At 41.8% G+C, this 24,983-nt stretch overlaps 1 protein-coding gene across 2 annotated transcripts in view; it reads left to right on the top strand.

Moving 5' to 3' along the window:
• The window catches only part of HECW1 (HECT, C2 and WW domain containing E3 ubiquitin protein ligase 1), a 550,087-nt gene that overhangs the window by 306,419 nt on the left and 218,685 nt on the right, over window positions 1-24,983 (top strand). For both annotated transcript variants that reach the window (XM_089691201.1, XM_089691202.1), the window contains one exon: window positions 7,240-7,334. In XM_089691201.1, coding sequence (XP_089547327.1) covers window positions 7,240-7,334 — 95 coding nt within the window. The remainder of the gene's footprint in view (window positions 1-7,239; window positions 7,335-24,983) is intronic.

Genomic DNA, 24,983 nt, shown 5'->3' with positions numbered 1-24,983 from the left:
CATCAGTACACTGCAACTTACTCCTAATATTTATTTCAAGTGTTACTTAACCCACAGCAGTAAAATGCATGCTTGTTATACTCACTGTGGAACCTAAGGGGTTAATCCTCTGTTTTGTGTAAAAAGGCTTCATCCTTTCTTCTCTGTTTCTCCCCTTTTTTTACGGGACCACCACTTATCTCCAGACTGAACTGTAGGCATGCACATGCTCAGGTTGGTGTATATCGCTAGAGAGGTTTTTTTTCTTTATTGGGAGAGTGCATGTGATCAGCACAGGGCCAATCAGAACTGTCCAGACAGAGGTCAGGGGATTTCCATCCTCCTAGAGCAGAAATAAAACTCCTCCTACAAACTTTACGTAGTGCTGGGCTGGACACAGATAGAAGCCACAAGACTGCTTCAACTGCTGTTGAGAAAAGGTATTTAGCAGTTTATATTTACTAAAATAATTGCACTTCCATGTTCTATGTACTGTGGGAGACCAGATATAGTGGATGCAGGGACCTGGGTTTAGTAACACTTTAACCGATTCCCGTCCTCCCTATAGCAGAAACAATGCTGCAGGGCGGCACGGGGTGCGCAAAATTTCAAATATATACGTGATTTTGCATTTCTGGGTAGGGGGCGCATGTGGCTGTCAATCACCAGGTCCCAGCCGGTAATTACTCGCCGGCGCCCAGTGATTTCCGAAGATCTCCGATGGGGAGGAGGCCTGTTTTTTTTACTAACAGTCCTCCTCCCTGTCAGCTCGGGCACACTGCTTTGGATGGCTGTGCACAGCCATCCAGAGCAGTGTGATTACAGTGAAGCACACACACACAGCCCCCTAGTAAAACACTCCTCATGTTAACCCCTTCCTGCCCAGATGCCATTAGTACAGTGTCAGTGCTTTTTTTTAGCACTGATCACTGTATTGAAGTCACTGGGGATGTCAGTGACACCAAGTCAGTTCCCCCCAGTGTCAGAATGTCCACAGCTGTGACTGATCGCCGCCATTGCTAGTAAAAATTTAAAAAAAATTTCAGTATATATACCCCCATTTGTAAATGCTATAACATTCACGTAAACCAATTAATTTACTCATATTGGGATTTTTTTTTAGCATGTAGCAGGATACATATTAGTGGAAATTTATGACGAAATTCGATTTTTTTAATGTTTTTGCTGGACATGTTTAATAGGAAAAAGTCAAAGAATATTGTTCTTTTTCTCAAAATTTTCGGTCTTTTTTTTTTATAGCACAAAAAATAAAAAACACACAGGCAATCAAAGACCACCAAAAGAAAGCTCAATTCGTAGGAAAAAAAGCCGTAAATTTCATTTGGGTATAGCGTTGCATGACTGCGCAATTGTCAGTTAAAATAATGCAGTGCCGTAACTCAAAATATGTCAGGAAGGGGGGGGGGGGGTAAATCCTCAGGAGGGCAAGTGGTTAATAGAATAATTTCAGCCAGTAGGATAGATTGGAGCTCATATTTATTCACATTTATACCAGCTCATTCTTGGGGCAGTGGGTATGCTCCTTAGCATTAGGATAAGGGTGCCTTGTGGCGGGGGGGGGGGGAGCTCTATATGCTCATCTAGGCTACATACCTAAAAAAGAGGGTCTGTTAAGGGTGATCCCATAATCCCACACCATTTATTTTTTCGGCAAAACCAATGCAGCCATAAGGCATCCCCAAACATTATTTAAAGGGTTTACGTATTTGTCAGTGTTACACCATAAATGCACATGAATCCCGTGGCAGTGACCAGTTTTGCATTTCCTTTTTCAACAGCAGGTTGCTTATCAGCCGTAAGAATGACCTAAAAGGTAGACTTTAGCTGTGTTCAGTGCTAAGTTTGACAGGTTCTAGTGGCTTTCTTTGCAATATCTACTTTAGCAAAGTCCAAGAGGGTTTTCGTGTGTTTTGCACTAAAGAGAGGCTTCCATCTAGCCACAGATTGGTGGAGGGATGCAGTGCTGGTTATCCTTCTGGAATTTTGTCCCATCTCCACACAGGATCTCTGGAGCTCAGTCAGAGTGACCATCGGGTTCTTGGTCATCTTTCTTACGAAGGCCCTTCTCCCTTGATTGCCCAGTTTTGCCAGGTGACCAACTTTGGGAAGAATCCTGGTTGTGACAAACTTCTTCCCATTGAGAATTATGGAGACGTCTGTGCTCCTGGGAACCTTCGGTGCAGAAAATGTTTTTGTAGCCTTCCCTAGATCTGTGCCTTACAATAATGCTGCGTCTGAACTCCGCAGGCAGTTCCTTTGACCTCATTTGCTCTGATACAAAGTCACGTTCAGTCAATTTAATTTACCACCGGTGGACTCCAATCAAGGTGTAGAATCATCTCAGCTTTGATCAAGAGAAATGGGAGGCACCTGAGCTAAATTTCAAGTGTTGTTGCAAAGGATCTGAATACTTATGCTAATGTGATATTTCAGTTTTTTATTTTTAATAAATTCACAGATATTTCGAAAAAAAAAATTTCACCTTCTCATTATGGGGTACTAAGTGTAGATTAATGAGAGAAAAAAAATGAAAAACTGTAGTATCAGGCTGCAACATAACTAAATTGAAAAAAGTGAAGGTGGTCTGAATACTTTCTGAATGCACTTGTATATATATCTACAGCTATGGTATCCACTTTCTTTAGTTACAGCAATGCAGTCTACATTATTTAGAATTTAAAATATACATTTCTTGAAATTGCATATATGTTACTAGGAGCTTGTCAGGGTGATCACTGTCAATGTGCTCCGTGAACATAGGGGAGTCTGAGCTGGCACATATTTTATCTTGAGTTGAATATATATGTGGGCTAACACAAGGGGAGAAGGCAGAAAACGTGGGGTATAAAATATTAACTCTATATATGTTCAGACAATAGTGCAGCACTCCCGTGCAAATTAATTAGTGTACTAAAAAATATATATGAATCCATGAAATAATATATCATACACTTGTGACTATAAATCCGAGAATAATCTATATAATCAACCTAAATATAGGTAAGTGTATTAGTGACCAAAAACAATGTATTTCCCCAATCCAATAAACTAAACAATGTATCCCATCAACAGGTGTCCAAAAACAATAAATAATAAATTATTTATTTATAAATCAAGTAATCCCACTCACATAAATGACAACTAAAATGCGCCTTAGTTAGAAATCTTTGTGTGTGCTCCGCACACTTCCTGTACTCGCCGCGACAAGCCGACTAAGCGTGGTGACGTCAGAGCCCCTCCCCTACGCGTTACGCCACCGGTTTTTAATTGTCATTTATGTGAATGGGAATTCTTGATTTATAAATAAAGTGTTTTAAAGGATAAGGCACTATTTCATGCTTTCTTTCTGGCACTATGTATGTGGAGTCTTGGAGGGGATACATGAAGGAATAGACCCCTGGAGGTGAGAAGGAGAAATCCAGCCATCCATTCATCCTTAAACCACCATAGGAAACTACACAGTGGAGAGACACCAGGTGGATAATTAACAAATTGCAGCGTGGAACCATCTAAGAAGGAGTTCAGGAGCAGCAGTACTTGTATCCATCCTTCTAGGACAAACAGCTATTATATTATTATTATTATTATTATTATACAGTATTTATAAAGCGCCAATAGTTCGCTCAGCACTGTACATTACAAAGGAGGACAGAACATGTGACAGAACAATACCAATACAATACAAAACATGAGGGGATCGAGGGCCCTGCTCTTTCCAGCTTACAATCTAGGAGGGAGGGGATGGTGGTACAGGAGGAGATAGCTGTGGGGGATGGGGTGGTAGGAAGAGTGGAGGAGGTCGACAAGTTAGCAGGGGGTGGGGTAGGCTTCCCTGAAGAGATGAGTTTTCAGGGTGCGCCTAAAGGAGAGGAGAGTAGGTGATAAACTGATGGGTTGGGGCAGGGAGTTCCAGAGGATGGGTGACACCCTGGAGAAGTCCTGGAGGCGGGCATGGGAGGAGGAGACCAGGGAACTAGAGAGAAGAAGGTCTTGTGAGGAGCGGAGTGTGCGTGTTTATTTATTAGGCTAAAAAGGAGGTGAGCGCATAATAGAGAAAAATTCATCCTGCAGCCATCCATGTGTTGGAACAAACCATATTTTATTATAATATTATCTTATGAAAGGAGGACTTTTCGTCATTTATTATTTATTGTTTTTGGACACCTGTTGATGGGATACATCGTTTAGTTTATTGGATTGGGGAAATACATTGTTTTTGGTCACTAATACACTTACCTATATTTAGGTTGATTATATAGATTATTCTCAGATTTATAGTCACAAGTATATGATATATTATTTCATGGATTCATATATTTTTTAGTACACTAATTAATTAGCACGGGAGCGCCGCACTATTGTCTGAAAATATATAGAGTTATTAGCACCATTTATGAGTTGGTGTAGGGTGCTAGCGAACCAATTTGTGCATATATATATATATATATATATGGTTGTTTTTTGTTTTTACTGTTGTTTATAACACTATTGAATTTCACCATATTAGCTCACAAGTAATATTGGCACTTGATATAAAATATTAACTATTGCTTTTTGCATAGATTGTGAAATGTGTGATGTGTGGGATTGTCTGGGCATGGTCACCTGCAAGGGTAGATTGACATGAAATCGAATCCTCCTCAGTTGCACTGCACAATGGCCAGGCTAGCAGATTAGTGGAGCCGCTAACCCTTCTCCATTGGATGATGTAAGACATAAATAATGTATAAATGCTAGCAGGCATTTTATAATAAGCAGAACAGGCTATATACAGTATTGGTAAAAGTAAGAGAGAAGTCAAACTTGAATTGCTTTTCTTGGAATCTGTATTTCTATTTCCTACCATCTGTTTAATTTTGAATAAAGTCTCTTTATTATTATTTTTGGATTTCTTTACAATAACTCATCACAAGTTGAGCTTTATAATTAATAAGTGAAAAACAGAAACAAATTTGTGTATTGTACTGTAACATAGTAGTACTAATAAAGAATTTAAAAATACTTTATATTAAAATCAGTTATTTGTCCCTTTTGTGGGAAATTAACAATAATATAATTTGTGGCAGTGATGCGCTTAAACTGCCCCCTCTAAACTGAACCCCCTCTGCTATTTTCACAATTATTCTCTGCAGAATATGGGTTGGGGTTTGTTAAAAAAAAAATGTTTAGGTCCGAGTAGCTGAGATGTGTATCCAGGAGTACAACCTATCTCTCTCCTCCATTCATAGAGAGAGAAAAAGACAAGCAGGCCGGGCTGTACAGTGACTGATCACTGTGATAGCCAATCAGAGGCTATCACAGCAATCATGTGACCCGGAATCTGGAGTCCCAGGTCCTGATCATTAGAAAGGGACCCGGTGCTCTCAGTGACACCCCAGTCTTTGCTCTGGCGTACTCCCAGCACAAAGACAGATACGCAAGTATGCGGCCCCCACAGAAAAAAGCCGAGTTCTGTGAGTCCGCATATTTGTGTTACGTCGGCATCAAGGGGTTCAGTTAACAACACCCCAAAAGCGTCCCGCAAAACACGGTACAATGTGGAAAATCAAACCCAAAAACCCACAATTATAGTGAAAAAATCAAGACCCAAAAAGATTACCCAAAAATAAAAAATATCAAATATATATAAAAGAACAAAAATAAAATAAAGTCCCAATATGCAAAGTGTCCAAATAATGTGTCCAAACAAAGATCAATTTCTTGATAGGAAGACGCTTCCTACTCCACTGAAGAAGATACAAATCAATCACAGGTGCTCTTCAAATACCTCAAAAAACAAAATCTCAACATAGTATATTACCTTTTAAATCCCAGAACTAAAGTGCCACACGTGTATCATGCAAAAAAAACACTCCAGTGTCACAGCACTCATGTGAGAAGAAAATTCATAAATATCACTGCAAACTATATATAAAGTGCATAATTACCCTAAAACAGATTCCAGCTTGTAATCAACCACATATGTACAGAGTGTCCTTAGATTGGTTTCCTCTTGTTCCTCAGGACCTCACAAACAGACCAGGAATCAGTATGTGAATTATAATCATATATAAAATTTATTGTAGCCACTTACATATAAAAATGATAAGATCAGCAAGGCAGCATCCAACTCCTCATGCCCAGTATACGATCCCCTTTACGTGTGTAGAGGGTCTCCCGATCACCAGGTAATTCCCCCTTGCTACTCCTATCCAGCACTATCACTTTGTAGCTCAGGGGGACACCTGAAGTGCACCGTTACTCTCCAGACCTCCGACACACAGGGATTCCAGAATCCAAAATGGCTGCCGCAGCACTTCTGGGAACGTCACGTGCCCTGGACGCATTTCGTCTCTTCCGGACTTTGTCAACACTCTGTACATATGTGGTTGATTACAAGCTGGAATCTGTTTTAGGGTAATTATGCACTTTATATATAGTTTGCAGTGATATTTATGAATTTTCTTCTCACATGAGTGCTGTGACACTGGAGTGTTTTTTTTGCATGATACACGTGTGGCACTTTAGTTCTGGGATTTAAAAGGTAATATACTATGTTGAGATTTTGTTTTTTGAGGTATTTGAAGAGCACCTGTGACTGATTTGTATCTTCTTCAGTGGAGTAGGAAGTGTCTTCCTATCAAGAAATTGATCTTTGTTTGGACACATTATTTGGACACTTTGCATATTGGGACTTTATTTTATTTTTGTTCTTTTATATATATTTGATATTTTTTATTTTTGGGTAATCTCTTTGGGTCTTCATTTTTTCACTATAATTGTGGGTTTTTGGGTTTAAGTCAATGAATATGTTTTATTAGTACTTCAGGGGAAGGATATTGATATGACTTTAAGGGATTTCTGAGGATTTTATATATATGTGTGTGTGCTGATTTATATTTATTATGATGTGGAGAATCAGATGCCATAGGTGTGAATATTCATGTGATCCGATTCTAATGTGGACCCAAAAAAGGTTCCTGCAACTTTTTGGTGCGTTTGCGGTGTGATTAGAGCCATACAAAATGTATGGCCGCAATCGCACTGCACACAAATCGCATGTGATTTGTACAGGAATGCGGTGCGGTTCCTGTGCGAATCACATGCGATATACCGCACCGCATATATGTGAACCCAGGATTTTCCGCCGTTCTATAGCATGAACTGTAATAGTGTATTATTTTTGCTGCCCTATAATGTTTTCCTATGTTATTAATCTTCCTTGAGCCGTACATTGATATAGTCTGTTCTTTCTTTCAGCTGAAACTAAGATCTGCTTTAAGTACTATCATGGAGTGAGTGGAGCTCTGCGTGCTACAACTCCCAGTGTTACTGTGAAGAATCCCTCCGCCCCTGTGAGTGTTTGATTTATATACCATTCTGACTGTATGCAGAAAGATGTTGAACTCTTTTTTTTCAAAGTGAAATAGAAAATTTGACATATTTTAGCTCAGCGTGGATCAGCAGTATCAGTTGAACCTCCCTGGCGGTATTCCCGAGTGTAGCTCGGGGTAAAGTTTCAATACTAAAAGCAGTAACCCCCCCGAGCTACACTCAGGCTTACCATGCGGCGTTGCTCAGGGAGTCCCTACAGCGCTTACCTTGTCCTTCGCTCCCGCGATGTTTCCCCTGCAGCTTCCCCGGCCATCTCCTCCGGCCGATGCCGGCATCCGGCTTCTGTGTTCCGGTCCCTGTGACGTCGGGACGTACGGGCGGCAAATTTGAAATTTCAAAAATTTCAAAAATGTCATTTTTTAAAAAATGAATATTACATAGTAAAACATTCCTGTTTCAAACCATTTCACATACATTTTGTCCCGAGTGCTTTGTCCGGCGCCCTGCCTGCATTTTTACTGTTCTTTCTGCCTGGAAACTGAGAAACGTCCATGGCGTCCAAAAAGTGTCCCTTTAGGTCAAAAGCGGTTTTAGACCGGCTAGAGAACAGCGATAGTAAATCAGAACCACTTGCAGAATTGAGTGATAATGATTCGTGGGGGAAATTCGTCATCAGACACTGAAAACAATTTTGCGACTTTGCTCAGCGATGTGCGAACTTGGCGCTATATTTCACATTTCAGTGTTTTTGGTTTGATTATATTATTGAATTAAATTTATTATTATTATTATTTTTTTATGATTATTTATTAAATTATAATTTATGATTTTGTGTTTCAAGTTTTATCCTCCCCGGGATGTTTACTAGACTCTTGTTCGGACAGATTTCAGTGAGTTATTCCTAAATTACAGGCCTACAATAAAAAAAACGACATATTTCCATGCAAAATAATGGTACCGCTTTCAGCACCAAAAATCTGAAATAATCAGACCGCTAGGGAGGTTAAAGGTATTCGACTGTAAGCTCCATGAGCCGGGCCCTCCTATTCCTTCTGTACTGAAATATATTGTAATTGTACTGTCTCCCTTTATATTGTAAAGCGCTGCGCAAACTGTCGGCACTATGTAAATCCTGTATAATAATAATATGTACACTCACCGGCCACTTCATTAGGTACACCTTGCTAGTGCGAAGAAAAGAAAATCCCCCACAGCATTACACCACCACCAGCCTGAACCATTGATACAAGGCAGGATGGATCCATGCTTTCATGTTGTTTACCCCAAATTTTCATTTTGGCATTTTCATCCACACAACTGCCGCTCACTGGATATTTTCTCTTTTTTGGACCATTCCCTGTAATCCCTAGAGATGGTTGTGCGTGAAAATCCCAGGAGATCAGCAGTTTTTGAAATACTCAGACCAGCCCGTCTGGCACCGACAGCCATGCCATGTTCAAAAGTGTTACTAAACCCACAACAGTAATATCAGTTTGTATATGCAGTAAAGCATGCTTGTTATACTCACTGTGAAACCTAAGGGGTTAATCCTCCGCATTGTGTAAAAAGGCTGTTTGATCCTGACTTCTCTGCTCCTCCTCTTGTTGAAATGACCACCTCTTATCTCTGATGAGACAGACTGAATTGTAGCCATTCTGAACATGCTCGGTTTAGTGTGTATTGCTACAGAGATTTTTGTTTTCTTGAGAGAGTGCATGTGATCAGCACAGGGCCAATCAGCACTGTCCAGACATAGGTCAGGGGTTCTGCATCCTCCTAGAGTAGAGTAGAGCAGAAAACACATCCTACAAGCTTTAACCAGTGCTCTGCTGAACACTGATAGAAGTCAGAAGACTGCTCTAACTGCTGATGAGAAAAGGTATTTAGCAGTTTATATTTACTAAAATAATTGCATTCCCATGTTCTATGTACTTTGAGAGACCAGATATAGTGAATGCAGGGTCCTGGTTTTAGTAACACTTTAAATCCCCTTTCTTCCCCATTCTGATGCTTGGTTTGAACTTCAGCAAGCCGTCATCACCACATCTAGATTCCTAAATACATTGAGTTGCTGCCATGTGATTGGCTGATTGAAAATTTTTGTTACCAAGTAATTGAACAGGTGAACCTAATAAAGTGGCCTGTGAGTGTATATGACAGATTTAGACCATTTTGCTTTGACCGAGAAAATTCTTCATTTTTAAAGGTTGGCCTCACTGTAAAGAATGTATTTGTGTGTTGTGCGCTGCTCTGATTTGTTTCTTGGAGGTTATGATTTTTTCTTTGGTATTTTTAGTATTGGTATAACCAATGACATTAAAGTTGAAAGATGAGCATGAAGAAAAACACATTTTTTGGTTCCCACTTGACCCACTTTTAGGCAAAGTGCAGCTTTCGTTTTAAAAAAACGTTATAGAAAGACGCACTTTCGTATTTTGAACTGTAGTCATGTAACAGGTGGCATCCCAGTTCTTCTCTCTTTTGGAGCGTAGAATGGGAGGGCCCCTGGTAACATGGACAATGTCCATTGGCAGTGAAAATACAACAGTACAGCAAGTCCTGCAATGTTACGTCACTTGTCTCATGATGTCACAATACAAAGGGTGACAACAAGATCAGTCAGCTGCACAGAGAGCAGCTTGCACTGACCGGTCTCCATTACTGAGAGAGGTGCCCTTGATGACGTGACAGAAGATTCAGGTAACTAAATGAGAGCTTTATTGAGTTTATTAAACATCATAAAAAACTGGGGTACTAGTGTAGTGTATTATATTTTTTCTACTCCTAAAGTTTAGCTTTTATGAATATTTATACCCCTAAATAAAATATTTGTCATAACAGACTGACCTGCATGCATCCTTGAGACTAAAGTTCATTCAACCCAATGAGGCCATATCTTTTTATTTCCATTTGACTTTGCTTTGAAAGGATAACTGTATTCTTAAAGATGCATTACAGGCATGGTATATTTTTTACATAGTTACAGTTGCAAGAAAAAGTATGTGAACCCCTTGGGATTACGTGGAGTTTTGCATGAATTGGGCATAAAATGTGCTCTGAACGTCACAACAATAGAAGAACACAGTCTGCTGAACATAATACTACACAAACATTAGATGTTGCCATGGTTTAATTGCACATAACATGTAAACATTCACAGTGCAGGGAGGAAAAAGTATGTGAGGCCCTAGCTTAATGACTTCTCCCAGAGCTAATTGGAGCCAGGAGTGAGCCAACCTTGACTCCAATCAGTGTGATGATATTGGATGTGTTGCTGACAGCTGTCCTGCCCTTAAAAAACACACACCTGTTTTGGTATTACTGGTTTCAAGAAGCACTGTCTGATGTGAACCATGCCTCGCAGAAAAGAGCTCTCAGAAGACCTACCATCAAGAATTGTTGACTTGCATGAAGCTGGAAAGGGTTACAAAAGTATCTCCAAAAGCCTTGATGTTCATGTGTCCACGGTAAGACAGACTGTCTACAAATGGAGAAAGTTTAGCACTGTTGCTACTCTCCCTAGGCGTGGTCGTCCTGTAAAAATGACTGCAAGAGCACAGCGCAGAATGCTGCATGAGGTAAAGAAGAATCCCAGAGTGTCAGCTAAAGACCTACAGAAATCTCTGGCACATGCTAACATTTTTGTTGACACATCTACAATAAGGAAAACATTAAACAAGAATGGAGTACATGGGAGGACACCACGGAGGAAGCCATTGCTGTCCAAAAAGAATATTGCAGCACGTTTGAAGTTTGCAAAAGAGCACCTGGATGTTCCACAGCACTACTGGCAAAATATACTGTGGACAGATGAAACCAAGGTTGAGTTGTTTGGGAAGAACACACAACACTATGTGTGGAGAAAAAAAGGCCCAGCACACCAACATCAAAACCTCATCCCCACTGTGAAACATGGAGGAGGGAGCATCATGGTTTGGGGCTGCTTTGCTGCCTCAGGGCCTGGACGGATTGTTGTCATTGATGGGAAAAAGAATTCCCAAGTTTATCAAGACATTTTGCAGGAAAACGTACGACCATCTGCCCGGCAACTGAAGCTCCGCAGAGGATGGGTGATGCAACAGGACAATGACCCAAAGCATACAAGTAATTCAACAAAACAATGGCTGCAACAGCACAGAATACGCCTTCTGGAGTGGCCCAGTCAGAGTCCTGACCTCAACCCCATTGAAATGCTGTGGTATGACCTTAAGAGAGCGATTCACACCAGACATCCCAAGAATATTGCTACACTGAAACAGTTTTGTGAAGCGGAGTGGTCCAAAATGACTCCAGATCATTGTGCAGGTCTGATCTGCAACTACAGGAAACGTTTGGTTGAGGTTATTGCTGCCAAAGGAAAGTCAACCAGTTATTAAGTCCAAAGGTTCACATACTTTTTCCTCCCTGCACTGTGAATGTTTACATATTATGTGCAATTAAACCATGGCAACATCTAATGTTTGTGTAGTATTATGTTCAGCAGACTGTGTTCTTCTATTGTTGTGACTTAGATGACGTTCAGAGCACATTTTATGCCCAATTCATGCAAAACTCCACGTAATCCCAAGGGGTTCACATACTTTTTCTTGCAACTGTACATTGGTCCAGCTTGGACCAGTGTAACTATGAATAGTCCATACTTGGCCGATGCACCTGGAAACTGGAAATAACTGAAGTAAAGACCTCTACCTCAGTGATCTCCACTTGCTTCCCATGCTGAGCGTCCGGCCTGATGCATTGTGAATACAGGTGGTCGGTTTCTCAGTTCAGGTGCCATTCAGTGTATGGTTTGCATTCTCTGAATGAATGTCAAGTGTCCTCTGATTGGACAAGGTGGAGAGCGTGATACCACCACCCTAGCGGTCAATCTTGTCCAACCAGAGAAAGCTTTGATTTACAAGCAAAGTAAAAAAAGGTGCATAAAAAGAAATCTGTAAGACTAAATACTTGAGTGATAGAATTGAACAAAGCTGCTGTAACATTCAACAAGATGACACCATGGAAACCATAAAACCTGCAAAGCAAATGCCATGGGAAAAGCATAGGGAATGTTTAGAAGACCCAAAAGCTAATTTAAGGTCCTTAAAACATGAGACGTGCAAAGAACGTCTATTAAAATGGGAAAAAAGATGAAAACTTTGTGCAAAGACGGCAGACATTATGGATCAATGGAAAGAGTACCTATTAGAGCAGCTGCTAAGTGATCCACAAAGGCATGAGATTGATGCAGACAACAATGTGGCTGCGCTGGAAGACAAAAACATAACTAATGAAGAACTGAAGAATATTTCTACAAAAAGACAACTAGAGAAAAAAACCATTAAAAGCAGACCGAAGACTGGAGTCTGCTTGGAAGAAGCAATGAATACTTGATAAAACCTCATTCTAGACAAAAGTTTTTTATTAGTATTACGTTGTCCCCGTTACTCTTTCTTTTGTACGCGATCTCATGAAAAAAAAAAGTTATTTAATATGTAATACAGAATTTCCAATCAGCAATAAGGAAAGAAAATGGACATGTGAATGACACAGCTGTCCAACTAGTTGCACAAATTCAGGCTTTTAAATCCATGTTTCTCTATGCTACTGACTCCTTATGATTCCTGTCAAGAACACTCTGCATAATTGGCATGACTTCATCTGCTGCAACCCACACTCAGGTCAGACCTTGCGCACGCTACACCAAGGGGAATGCTGTCTCAGCTGGTGTTTCTGTAGGGCATTACTTGTTAAGTGAAGGTATTATATCACCAATGATCCATTGTGCAGATTTGTTACTCTGAAGGCCTGCCGGCTACAGTTTACTTCATAGGAATGAAGTCACTTTACACTTCCCACAAATGGAATACATCATTATTTGTCGTATTTGTTATTTAAAGATGCTTACTGATCTCATTTTCTGGATTTAGGGGTTGCAATTGTTAGAGTTGATTGTCTTTCAGGATTTCTCAAAGGCTTAAAATGAAAATCTGCTGTTCTTGTCCTTTGAAAGATAATAGGGCATTTACAGAAGAGGATTTCAAAAACTGTAGTTTGCTTTTTATGTTTATATTAAAACTTAAAGAGTGCAAAGCACACTATTGTCCATATAAAAGGTTTCATTTGGTTAAAGTTGTATGATTTATTTGACCATTGGTAGGATGACCCAGCACAACACACCTTGAACTATTGCCGAAGCTGATAATGAAAACCAAAAAAATAGAATATATGAGTACACAACTATGCACCACCTATGGTACAATTTGCTTTTATTTGCAAATGCTTGCTACTTAACATTAAACATTTCAAATGACAACAGAGAATATATATTGAATGTTTTTAGGTGGATTACCTAGTTTAACAACATATCACCCACTATAGACATTTAAACTCATTACTCTTATTATAATGAAAAGGAACATATATCAAATGTTTTTTTTTAGGTGAACTTATCCATTCAACAAATTGTCACCAGCTATAGGTGGTTAAACTGCCTAACAGTACAGTGTATCTGATGGGTAAAATTGGACTAAACAATATGACTTAACTAAGTATGCAGGGCTTAACTTAAAGTGGAGTTCCACCTAAAAAATAAAAGTCAGTAGCTACAAAAACTATAGCTGCTGACTTTTAAAATACAGCCACTTACCTGTCCCTCGGTCCAGCGGTGTCTTCACCACCGTTGGTTTCACCGGCTGTCTTCAGTGTGAGCACCCAGCTGTGACAGCTTGCGGCTTCACAGCCAGGTGCCCACTGCGCATGCGCGAGTAGCGCTGCACTTTGTGCATGGACCTGTAGTCTTCCAGGACCTGTCATGTGTCTCCTAGATTGTAAGCTCGAAAGAGCAGGGCCCTCGAACCCCTCGTATATTGTTTTGTTACTGTATTGTCTTATAGACTGTCCCCCACTTTATTGTACAGCGCTGAGCAAACTTTTTGGCGCTATATAAACACTGTATAATAATAATAATAATAATGTGTCCCAAAAGACTATGGGGAGGGAGGGGGGAGGACAACTTCTGCTTCCTATCGCCTAGACGATCGCAATAGAAGTGGGAGCAGGTACCTGTCAAATTCGGGTATCCGCTCCCCAAAGGTGCCAATCCTTAATGGGGAGCAGGGGACAAAGCATTAAAGCGGAACTTCCCCTTTTGGGTGAAACTCCACTTTAAAGTAGAATTAAACCTATCAATTAAGGCCTCATTCATACCAGTGTGCAGAGACGTCACTTTTTCTGCATGTGTTCTGCAAAGGTAGAAAGAAAACAATTGTTCTTTATGTGTCCTGTTCACACCACAACACTAATATCATAGGTGGATTTTTTTCTGTGCAGGAATCTGCAATGTGTATAAAACTCATTGAAACGCACAGGAAAACTGATGTAAACTCGTGTCTCTGTGCATTTTTTCCACCAGTTTTTCTGCATGTATGGTGTTAACAAGGCCTTAAAGGGGAACCAAACCCTCCTATCCTTTCCGGCCAAGCAGGCTGCCATCTTAGCCTCTCTTTGACCTGCAACTGCCATGGTGCTGCACATGTAATCAAATAACTTCTACCGTTTGAGGATTTGACAGTTTTGTTGCAAGCACAATCAAATGTGACATGCCATTTCCCGGCATACTGAGAATGTAACTTTTTTTTTAAAACTGTTAAATTGATGGGTTTAGTTCCACTTTAACACCCCGGTCACATTGGGTGCGACTTGGCATGTGATTTGCATGCCATGCAACTTGCAAATCATATGCCAAGTCACACCCTATTGTCTGTAATTATATCAGTCAAATCGGTGCAGTTCCAACTTGGTCAGAGCTGCACCGATTTCTAAAGTGGTACATGTACTAATTTTGGTGTGATTTGCATAGACATCTGTATCAGATGTCTATCAAATCTCATCTGAAATTGGCATCTCACCCGACTTTGAAATAATGCGACTTCACTGTAAGTCGCACGATTTCAAAGTCGAGCTTGATGTGACCGGGGTGTTAGTGCTTCCCAGAACAGGTAGACTCAAAGCATGCCCTGAATGATAACCATCACAGCTGCTTGTGCTCTCGACCAAATGATCAAATGGTTGGTGTCATAACTGTTCACATGTGCAACACCATGGCAATTGTAGATCAAACAGAGGCTAAAATGTCAGCTTTCTTGGTTGTAAAAGATAGGAGGGTTCAGTTCTGCTGTGCCCCCCCCCCCCCACCACCAAAAACAAAAAAAACCTGTAGCTGCTAACTTTTAATATTAGGGCACTTACCTGTCCAGACATCCTGCGGTCTCCTCACCGCAAACCCATTCCTCAATCGGCTGTCAGGTGCTTTGCCACCATCTTGACTAAGGGAAACCAGCAGTGAAGCCTTGCAGCTTCACATCCGGTTTCCTACTGCACATGCGCGAAACACGCTGCACCTTGTGAATGGGCCACAGTCCTTTGGGACCTCTGAAATGTCCCATAGGGCTGCAAAGGGGCCCGAACTTCCGACTCAGTTCGCCGTAGAGGACTGAGCTGGAAGTGGGAATGTGTGCCTGTCAAAACAAGGTACCTGCTCCCCCTTCTCCCCCAAATAGTGCCAAATGTGACAGCAGGGGGAAGGGGAAGTCGGATAATCAGAGCTTCCATTTTTGGGTGGAACTGCGCTTTAATGTAGCACAGAAAAGCTTTTTCAGTAAAATGCATTAATTGCCTGACACCATCTGTGCTGCTGGTCCACCTTCAAAGCCCTACTACTCTGGCCTAACTACACCAGTTTCAGTTCAGAATTTCCATTAACCCCCCTGGTGGTGTTCCTGAGTAAAGTTTCAGTACCACAAGCGGTAACCCCGAGCTACACTCGGGCTAACCATGCAGCGCTGCTCCGCAATCCCTCGATCACTTACCTTGTCCTGCGCTCCTGCGATGTCCCTCCTGCAGTGTCCATGGCAATGTAATCCGGCGAATGCCGTCATCTGTCATCTGGGTTCCATCCCCTACAGCGAGGCTGCACGGGGGACGGAACTGGCGGGAAATTTGAAAATGACAAAAAGTGATGCTACATTTCAAATTTCAGTGTTTTCGGTTTGATTATATTATTGAATTAAATTTATTATTAGATTATTATTTTTTATGATTATTTATTAACTAGTAGCCGACCGCAGATAGCCGAATAACGGCTACACTGCGGCCGGCCAGTTCTGAGTGGACGTCATATGACGTCCTCCCAGAACGCGCTCTCCTGCGCGCCCCAGGGGGCGCGCACCCGGCGATCTCCGTGATCGCTGTGTCCTACGGACACAGCTGATCACGTGATGTGGTAAAAGGCCGATCACACGGCCTTTTACCACATGATCAGCGGTGTCCAATGACACGCTGATCACCGGGAAATGCAAGTGCCGGTTCTCGGCTGCACTTTCCTCACGCTGTCAGATCGTGAGGAAAGTACTGCCAAGAACCGGCAGTTGTCAGAGCGGGGACCGGCACCGATCATCAGGGCACTGATGATCAGTGCCCTGATGATCGGTGCCCAGCAGTGCCACCCGCAAGTTCCGCCCACCTGTGCCCAGCAGTGCGCCCACTAGCTCCGCCCACCTGTGCCCAGCAGATCACCCACCTTTGCCCAGCAGTGCACCCACCTGTGCCACTCTGCAGTGCCACCTACCTGTGCCCAGAAGTGCCACCTACCTGTGCCCAGCAGTGCCACCTACCTGTGCCCACCCACCTGTGCCCACCAGTGCCACCCACCTGTGCCCACCCACCAGTGCAGCCCAGCAGTGCTGCCAGTCAGTGTCGCCAGTCAGTGCCCAGGGGTTGTGCCAGTCAGTGCCGCCAGTCAGTGCCCAGCAGTGATGCCAGTCAGTGCCGTCTATCAGTACCCATCATCAGTGTCACCTATCAGTGCCGCTTATCAGTGCTGCATATTAGTGCCGCCTATCCGTGACACCTCATTTGTAATGTCTATCAGTGCCGCCTATCCGTGCCACCTCATTAGTACTGCCTATCAGTGCCCATCAGTGCCGCCTATCAGTGCCCATCAGTGCTGCCTCATCAACGCACATCAGTGAAGGAGAAAAAATACCTGTTTGAAAAATTTTATAATAGAAACAAAGAAACTTTTTTTTTTTTAATTTTTTGCATTTTTTTATTTATAGCGCAAAAAGTAAAGCGCCCAGCGGCGATTAAATACCACCAAAAGAAAGCTCTATTGGTGAGAAAAAAATGATCAAAATTTCATATGGGTACAGTGTTGCATGACCGCGCAATTGTCAATCAAAGTGCGGCAGCGCTGAAAGCTGAAAATTGGCCTGGTAAATAAGGGGGTATAAGTGCCTGGTAGGCAAGGGGTTAAATTAGAGTTTACGATTTCATGTTTCAAGTTTTATCCTACCCGGGATGTTTACTAGACTCTTGTTTGGACAGATTTCAGTGAGTTATTCCTAAGAATTACAGCCTACAATAAAAAAAATACATATTTCCATGCAAAAAAAAATTTACCGCTTTGTGCACAGAAATATGGACATAATCAGACTGGCAGGGAGGTTAATGAGTGAACCCTGTGCATACTTTGTTATCAGTAAAATCTATGCTGTGTTGCACATTTTTTGGTCAGGTGCTTCAGTCTTATATCCAATGGTCCATTACATTTTCTGGAAACATCCGCTAAAGCAGTCTCTTTGATCAAAAAGGAAAGGCTATGTGAGTATTGTGAATTTTGCTGATCTGGGAAACAAAAGAACTTACAACAATGTATTCCGTATTATACAACCACTCTCTTTATTATTCCTTTGGCAGACTTTACAAAGTCTAAAAAGCATAGAAAAATGACAATGGCCACAACGGTAGGCAAGGTGTTCCCACTGTCAGTGCGGTCAAATGTGTAATGAATGGATAATGGGAGCCTTGCTGGTGATGCCTCACCAGCAAGGCTCCCATTATCCATTCATTACACATCTGCATCAGAGGCTGGTCATTAGCTCTGAGGAAAGGGATTCGTCCCCGAAACGCGTAAGGCATTTGACCGCACTGACAGTGGGAACACCTTGCCTGCCGTTGTGGCCATCATCATTTTGCAATGCTTTTTAGATACATGCTTCGTCTGTGAGTATGTTTTTATTTTTCACTCCTTACAATAAACCTTGGATAATGCACTAGGTGTGTGCGCCACCTGTTTTCTCTTTATCTAACAGCCAAAGTCTTACTAAGCATGCCTTTGTTTTGATTTTATATTCATTGACAATTTTGTTTCCTTTTTTCTAGCAGCATTTCACGTTCAATATAAACTATATCATTTATTTTTGTAAAAAAAAGTTATGAACCCCATGTTATGTATGAATATCTTTTTCGTGTGCCTAAACTATGGCATAATTCAGTTTCTATTATATAATCCACAATAGTAAGAAATGTAAAGTCTTGCAAAATTATTTCATTTTAATAATTGTCATTGACATTAATACAAATTTAAATAGAAAACCTGGGAAAGATGGAAACCCTAATCTCTTCCAAACCTTTTATAATCTTCCTAATACTTTGTAATCTCAGTAGCAGAGCAGACGATTAAATTTGGAACATCATAGACATTTTAGGTCACATGGTTCCACTTCCAGAACATATTTTAGCTGTAAGCGCTGCTTACCAAAGCTGAACACATGCATTACAATCTGTAAACTTTCTCAGTACAATTTCCTATAGATATACTAACAATTATTTAGTATGAGAAGTTCGACCTCCAAAGTTCGATCGAAAATCGATCTAAACACACACATAAATGTTCATAGGATCAAGCGACTGATAAGTGAACACAGATAAAATCGGATCCGGGAAATGGCAAGAATGCGCACTCACCGACCGCACATAGGAAATGCGCATTTTTATATATGTATCCAATCAAACGAGTATCGATATCTGCACATGGACACAGAAAGGCAAACATCTACTTCTTCAGAATGACAAAGGACACAGCTACATATCATCCAGAGGAGGGATACCTGTACCTGGAAGGGACGTGTGTCGTGATTGATCCATTCCAAACTAAGGAGGCCATATTAGCCCAGCAGATCGTTTGAGGACATCTCTCCCTGTGGGATATCGATACTCGTTTGATTGGATACATAAATAAAAACGCGCATTTCCTATGTGCGGTCGGTGAGTGCGCATTCTTGCTATTTCCCGGATCCGATTTTAGCTGTGTTCACTTATCATTCGCTTGATCCTATGAACATTTATGTGTGTGTTTAGATCGATTTTCGATCGAACTTCGGAGGTCGAACTTCTTAAATTGTTTTTTTAGCGCTGCACTTTGCTTATTTTATTTATACTGAAGGTGGTTGTGATCATCTTTAGTGCTATTAGCTGCTTACTTGATTATTTTATTAGTAGCGCTCACTTTTTTTGCATATTATTTAGTATGAGAGCCTAAACAATCAATTACATTTATATCCAATCAGGTTGGCCCTTGCATTACATATTTGTTGGTAAATTGGCTTGGAGAAAAGATTTTTGAATCAGATTGTTAAGCCCGGGTTCACACTTGTGCGGTGCTGTATATTGCATGTGATTTGCACAGGATCCGCACCGCATTCCTGTGCGAATCACATGCGATTTGTGTGCGGTGTGATTGGAGCCATACATTATGTATGGCTCTAATTGCACCGCACCAAAAAAGTGCAGGGCCCTTTTTTGGGTCCATACTAGAATTGGATCGCATACGTATTCACACCTCTGCGATCCAATTCTGCACATCGCACCGCGTTTTGAGGACCGCTTTTGGGGTGTTGTTAACATACACACCCACAGCGGTTCGCATGAACAGGGTGCGATTCTGATGCTGTGCGGAATTCGCACTGAAAACGCTGCAAATTCCGCACCGCATCAGTGTGAACCCGGGCTTTGTGTGTTGCCAGCTATGTACACATGCGTTTGCACAGACTTTTGATTGCATAAGAACAGATGTCTTCAGAGGCATGTGCTCTCTCATCAATGTCCTCCTTAGGGTGAGCCAGCGAACACAATCAAATGTAAATTTGAAGTCAGTGGAGATGATGATGGTTCGCTTTCCATAATCCTGTCCTCTGCCAGTTGATCGATGGTGCATATTTGATCGATGTAGCCTCAATGTGGCCTCAATCTTGCTTGCTCTTCTTGACTGGTCTGTTCACAACAGGGGCGGACTGACAACTCATGGGGCCCCCGGGCAATAGGGGATCATGGGCACCTGTGTCCTTGCCCAAACTCAAAAAAGCCGATGAAAAAGGTACCAGGGGCATCTCATGGGGCCCCCTACTGACCCGGGCCCTCAATAGGGGATCATGGGGCCTCTGTGTCCTTGCCCAAACTCAAAAAAGCCGATGTAAAAGGTACCAGGGGCATCTCATGGGGCCCCCTACTGACCTCGGGCCCTCGGGCAGTGCCCGAGTTTCCAAATGGTCAGTCCGCCCCTGGTTCACAATGTTTCTGCAGTCTTCATTGTATGATCTTCATGAACACCCTGCTAATGACTGAAAGAAGGCTGATCCTGTGGTAGTTTTTACATTCCCTTCTTGTGGATCCAGTGTATGGAGCAACGTGTGGATCACTTCCTATGCAAATTGGGGTCTTCTAGCACGATGTTGCTTCACCCCTGCTTTTCAATATTATGATTGATGCCATTATTAGGAAAGCATTTGTGGACAGATGTGGGATACAGTATGACATGAAAAACTTTGTGAACGACTTGATATTCATAGACACAGAGGCGGACTGACCATTTGGAAACTCGGGCACTGCCCGAGGGCCCGGGGTCAGTAGGGGGCCCCATGAGATGCCCCTGGTACCTTTTTCATAGGCTTTTTTGAGTTTGGTTAAGGACACAGGGGCCCCATGATCCCCTATTGCCCGGAGGCCCCATGAGTTGTCAGTCCGCCCCTGCATAGACACCAGTCATATTTGCTGACATGGATGCAGAGAACACTAAACAAAGGTGATACCCTCTTGCGCTTAAATGGGGACAATAAAATAAAAAACAACAACAATAGATAGCTGCTATCACCTAACCTGATTCCAATAGGTGCAATACAACAGTAAAAAATGGTGAAGCGCTAACAGTAGGTACAAATCACAGCAGATATAAATGAACATACAGTTGCAAGAAAAAGTATGTGAACCCCTTGGGATTACGTGGAGTTTTGCATGAATTGGGCATAAAATGTGCTCTGAACATCATCTAAGTCACAACAATAGAAGAACACAGTCTGCTGAACATAATATTACACAAACATTAGATGTTGCCATGGTTTAATTGCACATAACATGTAAACATTCACAGTGCAGGGAGGAAAAAGTATGTGAGGCCCTAGCTTAATGACTTCTCCCAGAGCTAATTGGAGCCAGGAGTGAGCCAACCTTGACTCCAATCAGTGTGATGATATTGGATGTGTTGCTGACAGCTGTCCTGTCCTTAAAAAACACACACCTGTTTTGGGTTTACTGGTTTCAAGAAGCACTGTCTGATGTGAACCATGCCTCGCAGAAAAGAGCTCTCAGAAGACCTACGATCAAGAATTGTTGACTTGCATGGAGCTGGAAAGGATTACAAAAGTATCTCCAAAAGCCTTGATGTTCATGTGTTCACAGTAAGACAGACTGTCTACAAATGGAGAAAGTTTAGTACTGTTGCTACTCTCCCTAGTCGTGGTCGTCCTGTAAAAATGACTGCAAGAGCACAGCGCAGAATGCTGCATGAGGCAAAGAGGAATCCCAGAGTGTCAGCTAAAGACCTACAGAAATCTCTGGCACATGCTAACATTTTTGTTGACACATCTACAATAAGGAAAACATTAAACAAGAATGGAGTACATGGGAGGACACCACGGAGGAAGCCATTACTGTCCAAAAAGAATATTGCAGCACGTTTGAAGTTTGCAAAAGAGCACCTGGATGTTCCACAGCACTACTGGCAAAATATACTGTGGACAGATGAAACCAAGATTGAGTTGTTTGGGAAGAACACACAACACTATGTGTGGAGAAAAAAAGGCACAGCACACCAACATCAAAACCTCATCCCCACTGTGAAACATGGCGGAGGGAGCATCATGGTTTGGGGCTGCTTTGCTGCCTCAGGGCCTGGACGGATTGTTGTCATTGATGGGAAAATGAATTCCAGAGTTTATCAAGACATTTTGCAGGAAAACGTACGACCATCTGTCCGCCAACTGAAGCTCCGCAGAGGATGGGTGATGCAACAGGACAATGACCCAAAGCATACAAGTCATTCAACAAAACAATGGCTGCAACAGCACAGGATACGCCTTCTGGAGTGGCCCAGTCAGAGTCCTGACCTCAACCCGATTGAAATGCTGTGGCATGTCCTTAAGAGAGCGATTCACACCAGACATCCCAAGAATATTGCTACACTGAAACAGTTTTGTGAAGAGGAGTGGTCCAAAGTTACTCCAGATCGTTGTGCAGGTCTGATCTGCAACTACAGGAAACGTTTGGTTGAGGTTATTGATGCCAAAGGAGGGTCAACCAGTTATTAAGTCCAAAGGTTCACATACTTTTTCCTCCCTGCACTGTGAATGTTTACATGTTATGTGCAATTAAACCATGGCAACATCTAATGTTTGTGTAGTATTATGTTCAGCAGACTGTGTTCTTCTATTGTTGTGACTTAGATGAAGTTCAGAGCACATTTTATGCCCAATTCATGCAAAACTCCACGTAATCCCAAGGGGTTCACATACTTTTTCTTGCAACTGTATAACAAAATAAATAAATAAAGTGACAATACAAAGTGTTGATCAAATCGGATCAAATACAGTGCTGCTGATGGTGAATAGGTGAAACCTGTACTAAAACAGGTGAATCCTTTCCCAGATTGGGAAAAAACAGCAACCGGCCACCCCTAGTCCACTAAGGGACTGATACTATAAATAACGTGACCCCTGTGGGGGTAAAAACACGGCAAAAGTGACCAGTAAATAGACAAAAATATAATCACTCCAATAAATATGCACATATAACCATGAATGAAAGTCCAGAACAAACTGTATATTAATCACACTAGTGCTGGAAAACAGTGTGAGTATCCAACATGCAGAGTAGCTGCGGATCAACAGCTGTGTGCTCGTGGCTGATGATCTTCAAACAAGGTGAAAAAATCCTAAATAGCAGAAATGGCCCCTCACCTCAAAGCGGTGACCACAAGGGCCAACTCGCCTTATGGATATCACCACAAAGCCACGTCCAGACCAGGAAGTCACATGGAATCCACTGCCACTAGCAATGACTTCCTCAGGGCATATACCCATGAGGAAGTCACGCGGTCGTGACGCAACGCGTCGGTACATCATTTCCGGTGACCCACTTCCTGTTGGACGCTGGTATTATTTGATCCATGCAGCACACCCATAACAAGGGGTGGCAATGTGATTTTACCATTTTCTGCATGTGAGTGGGCATCTTTTACTCATTTATTGATGTAAATAAAGGTTTTACACTATGGAGGATGTTCTGTTTTTATATGTTTGATGCCATGTGTGACCGTAGATTGCTAGTGGCAGTGGATTCCATGCGACGTCCTGGTCTGGACGTGGTTTTGTGGTGATATCCATAAGGCGAGGTGGCCCTTGTGGTCACTGCTTTGAGGTGAGGGGCCATTTCTGCTATTTAGGATTTATTCACCTTGTTTGAAGATCACCGACCACAAGCACACAGCTGATGATCCGCAGCTACTCTGCATGTTGGATACTCACACTGTTTTCCAGCACTAGTGTGATTAATATACTGTTTGTTCTGGACTTTCATTCATGGTTATATGTGCATATTTATAGGAGTGATTATATTTTTATCTATTTACTGGTCACTTTTGCCGTGTTTTTACCCCCAGAGGGGTCACATTATTTATAGTATTAGTCCCTTAGTGGACTAGGGGTGGCCGGTTGCTGTTTTTTCCCAATCTGGGAAAGGATTCACCTGTTTTAGTACAGGTTTCACCTATTCACCATCAGCAGCACTTTATTTGATCCGATTTGATCAACACTTTGTATTGTCACTTTATTTATTTATTTATTTTGTTATATGCTCATTTATATCTGCTGTGATTTGTACCTACTGTTAGCGCTTCACCATTTTTTACTGTTATATTGCAGAGAACACTGACTTCCTTTACCACATTGCCCAGTCTAAGTGGATAAAATCAAAGTGATGACTATGGACTGATCACAGTCCTATGTTCACCTCCAAGGAATCCAGATTGAGCAGGCGCAAGTATTCAAATGCCATGGATTGATGGTGCAGAAATAAAAGAAGTTGGCATCCACCACAGACATCCACTACAGAATTGGCCAGACAACAGTAGTATTTGCCTCACTCAAATGGTGACTTTGGAAGAAGGCTAACATCTCCACCAAGGCCAAAATTCTAAGGATTAAAGAAGAAGAAGAACAAATGCATAAAAATGTAAAAACAACTTCAATCAGCTCAATACAGCATAGAAGGTCAAATGGAGATCAGAAGCACATTAGAACAAATGCAGAAAGGGATCTCAAATCCAAGATAGATTCATCGGAAGCAACTTTCATGTGCTGATCTACTCAAGCCCTATAACTGACCATTACTGACCAGTACAGTAGATCAACAGATGTTTCCTAAAGATCAACAGGTTAAGGGCTTGTGTAGAATGGCGTCATACTCAACAGAAAGAAAAACGCAGCATGGTTTCAGGTGCCTTTTGGATTCCTCATTTG

The sequence above is a fragment of the Staurois parvus genome, unplaced genomic scaffold (genome assembly GCF_062004578.1).
Source record: "Staurois parvus isolate SC_StPar_1 unplaced genomic scaffold, SC_StPar_1.0 ptg000554l, whole genome shotgun sequence".
NCBI lineage: Eukaryota > Metazoa > Chordata > Amphibia > Anura > Ranidae > Staurois > Staurois parvus.
Note: the sequence above shows the minus strand (reverse complement) of the source record. Positions and strands in the feature narration are given on the sequence as shown.